At 43.8% G+C, this 3,615-nt stretch overlaps 1 protein-coding gene across 1 annotated transcript; it reads right to left on the bottom strand.

Annotated features, from left to right (window-relative positions):
• Positions 1-1,792: 1,792 nt before the first annotated feature.
• Rps29 (ribosomal protein S29) lies at positions 1,793-3,332 on the bottom strand. The gene is made up of 3 exons (XM_015491111.2): positions 3,192-3,332; positions 2,858-2,957; positions 1,793-1,895 (listed from the first exon to the last, which is right to left on the bottom strand). The coding sequence occupies exons 1-3, from the start codon at positions 3,251-3,253 to the stop codon at positions 1,887-1,889; spliced, it is 171 nt and encodes a 56-aa protein (XP_015346597.1). The 5' UTR covers positions 3,254-3,332; the 3' UTR covers positions 1,793-1,886.
• Between the last annotated feature and the right edge of the window lie 283 nt (positions 3,333-3,615).

Raw genomic sequence — 3,615 nt, 5'->3', positions numbered from 1 at the left:
ACTGTTGCCGAGGCTGGCTTTGAACTCTGGATCCCCCTGCCTCAGCTCCCCACATGACAAATATTAAAAGAGAATCTTTATCAGGTATTATTCAACCCCTAGTAGAGAAGCCAGACCACCAAACCATACCAGCCTTCCCTCCCACTACAAACACATACACAAAAGGGCTAGAGTGGAAACTTTAGTTTCCCTCCCACTTGTTCCCTAAGGCACTGCATAACCCTGACATTTACTCAACTTTTAAGGCCTTTACACTGGATCAGAGAACAGAGACTCACGACAAAACACATCTCACATCCTAAATCACCACTAAATGTTGTCTGTCAAAGAACTTAGTCTCCCAAGTTCTCCTACATTTGCTCAGCTGACAGCTTCTCATCTACTCTCACAATCTATAACACCCAGCTCATTGCATTATTAGAAAACTTCCCTACACCCTCAATTGTGCCTTCTAACATTTTTTCATAACTGCTCCAAGTTGATTCCTTGTTTGGCTGCCGCAGTCTGGCTGGGCACACAATCACGAGCCACCACACAGCTTGTAGATTCAAACAGCAACTCTTTATTCCCGAACTCACACCAGCCGTCTACAATCACGTTCTGGGGAAATCCACGTTCTCTGCCCAAATCCACATCCACTGGGCTTCTGTCTCCCAAAAAATACTGTCTGAATCCCGTGAGAACTCAAGGGGAACTCAGGCAGCAGGATATGCCCTATTCCCAGCAGGAATAACCTTAAACCTGGAACCTAAACTGGGAACGCCCTAAACTCGGATCCGCCTTGGTCCTTGAGCAAGGTCACCTTAGATGCAATGTCACTGCAAAATATCCTATTTCCACTAGTCCTTCCACTAAGCAACATGGGGTACGCTGGCAAGGAAATTGTCATACCTACTTGGCTAATGGCTCCCAGCATTTGGCTTCCTCAGAGCCTTGCTAAATTCTCTTCATCCCACTTGTGAAGCCTCCAAGTGATCAACGCAGACTTCTTTCATGTATATCTGCTCTCTAGACTTTGAGGCTTAGGCCCTAAAATATAAGATACCATTGATACCCAAGGATAAAGTTTTACCTCCAACTCACTTTACTGTTCTTACAAGGCCCCATCTGGAAACTCTCTTCACAACAGGATCTATGCATTGAATTTATGACTAACAAGCTATTAGCCTAGCCCCATGCAGGCAAGCATATATAGGCTCCTGTTTAGATTAAGTAGATAAGACTTTCCATTTCTAATCAGATCCCAGGTACCCACACTTTCTTTTGCCAAGTCCAAAGACAACTTTCAGTAAGAGCCTACTTTCATTCCCAGAATCCTCACCTACACAATCTCTACCCTTCATCTTTGAGTCCTCAGTAAATGCCTTCAACACCATTACAACGGGCACCTTCACCCATTAAAATTCTCCAAGATTACTCCTTTCTTCAACCATGTATCTGCACACATTAACAAATTACTCACTGCTCCTTTCAACATACAAATATATAATTTAACAAGCTTTCATCTATGAAATTACCTTAAAAATAGGACTAAAACCTGTGGCAAATGCAGGTTTTGTGACCTTCTTTCCCAAAATCACTTTTCAGTTTTTCATTTCCAGCTCCCTGCAGTAAGTCAATTATTTGAGACTATTTGTCTCAATGAAACATGTTTTTCAAAGAATAAAAACAAACTTTTTATCAAGTTCAGTATGCTTTCACACAACTCATAAAAAATAATACACCTTAAAAAATTTTGGAAGAGATTTCTACAACCAATTAACAATACTAATCACATTAAAACACATTTTTGGAAGTTTTTTAGAACTTTTATTTTATGTACAAAGAGTGAGCATGTTCTCCTTCACTGGATGGCTGTCTTGGGTAATCCATTCAAGGAAGATCACTTAGTCCAACTGAAAAGAAAGCACACAGGAAATTATTTTTAAATGCTTTAAATCTTAACCTGATACAAAAAAATGGCTCCTCACAGAATACTTAACTGGAAATACAGCCTACCTGAATGAATTACCAAGATTTACCTTGTTTAATCTAAGCAATCACTTTACCAAATATTTACTACAAGCTACTCCATACACTTTGCCTCAGACTGTGGTTTTTAGTACTAGTATTCTCATTCCTTCCCTCAAAGAAATACTTCCCAATACAAAACACTACCAAAAAAAAAAATGATCCGGACGATTATTACTGTAAATATACAGCTCATTTTGGCTGTTGATAAACCTGGTCACAGAGCAAGTAGGTGAGCTAGTTCATTCTCTCATTACGTTTTGGTTTTTTTTTTTGCAGTATGGAACCCAGTGCCTTGAGCATGCTGGGTAAGTTTCAACACAGGGCTACATCCCCAACCCCCGCTTCATTTTCACTGGTGACATACGTGGTCCTACTGAGTTATCTGAACTTCTACACTGTAACACTAGGCATAGAGTGATAACCTATTTGGTCAACACTGTAAGTCTTGAGTTTAGAAACAACTTTCTATCTCTGCTGCACCACAGATCTCACACCAACAACTTATATCCGCTAAACACACCAACACAGAATCTATGTTTAACTTGATCAAGGCCATACAACTATTAAATGAGACCTTCAGTAGTTGCTTGCTCACTCTTACAAAGTCTGTCTGGCCTCCAACCTTACGGGTCAGTCAGTCCAGCGTAAAAAGATATAAAGCATTCGGGGTGATTAACACACATTCGATTAAAACACGTCTGGGTACTTTATATGGCCGATAAGCACCAAACTCCACCAGGAACCCTCCTACCTAAAGCAGGAAGAGCCTAGGGCTCATCTCACTAAGGAACTACCACCACATTCTCAGCTCAGAAACATGGAGTCGGCGTCCGGGGACGCGTACCTTAATGAAGCCTATATCCTTCGCGTACTGACGGAAACACTGCCGGCACATGTTGAGGCCGTATTTCCGGATCAGACCGTGCCGGTTTGAACAAACGCGGCTATAAAAGAAAAAAGAGCATTTTTTGTAGGTCAAAAAAAGTTACGATTCCGCACTCTGAGGGCCACCACCCGCCCCGCCACCAGCGCGGCCGCATCGCCAGCACATAATGGCGTCGGCAGAAGCTCGGAGTCGGTCTAGCCCAAGCGCTGCTCGCGGATTCCTCTACCTGGGGTTTATCAGCAGCCTGCTGATCCAAAGCAACCCGTCCCTCAAACCACAACCTATTTCTTACCAAGAGCGAGAACCCTGGCCAAATTTTCGCGGATGGCTCCAATACAGCTGTTGATGACCCATCTTGCTTTCAAGGGTGCAACGAGGCAAAAGGAGCGAGCTCGGGCACGCATGCGCTCTTCAGGGTTGTTTTTTTTTTTTTTTTTGGCAGGACACAGCTTACCCAGAATGCATTGTTGAAAGTGACGCGTGCGCAGTGTGGCAATGTTGTTTGGCCGAAAGTTTCTCTTTAAACATTCTAGGCGGGCGCGGTTGATGACGTCACCACCGCTCAAACTCTATAATCTCCTTTTGCGCCGCGTCTGATCGCCGGGCGCGGTGGCGCGCGCCTGTAGTCCCAGCTACTCGGGAGGCTGAGGCAGGAGGATCGCTTGAGCCCAGGAGTTCTGGGCTGTAGTGCGCTATGCCGATCGGGTGTCCGCACT

This window comes from Marmota marmota, unplaced genomic scaffold, assembly GCF_001458135.2.
Source record: "Marmota marmota marmota unplaced genomic scaffold, marMar, whole genome shotgun sequence".
NCBI classification, from domain to species: domain Eukaryota; kingdom Metazoa; phylum Chordata; class Mammalia; order Rodentia; family Sciuridae; genus Marmota; species Marmota marmota.
Note: the sequence above shows the minus strand (reverse complement) of the source record. Positions and strands in the feature narration are given on the sequence as shown.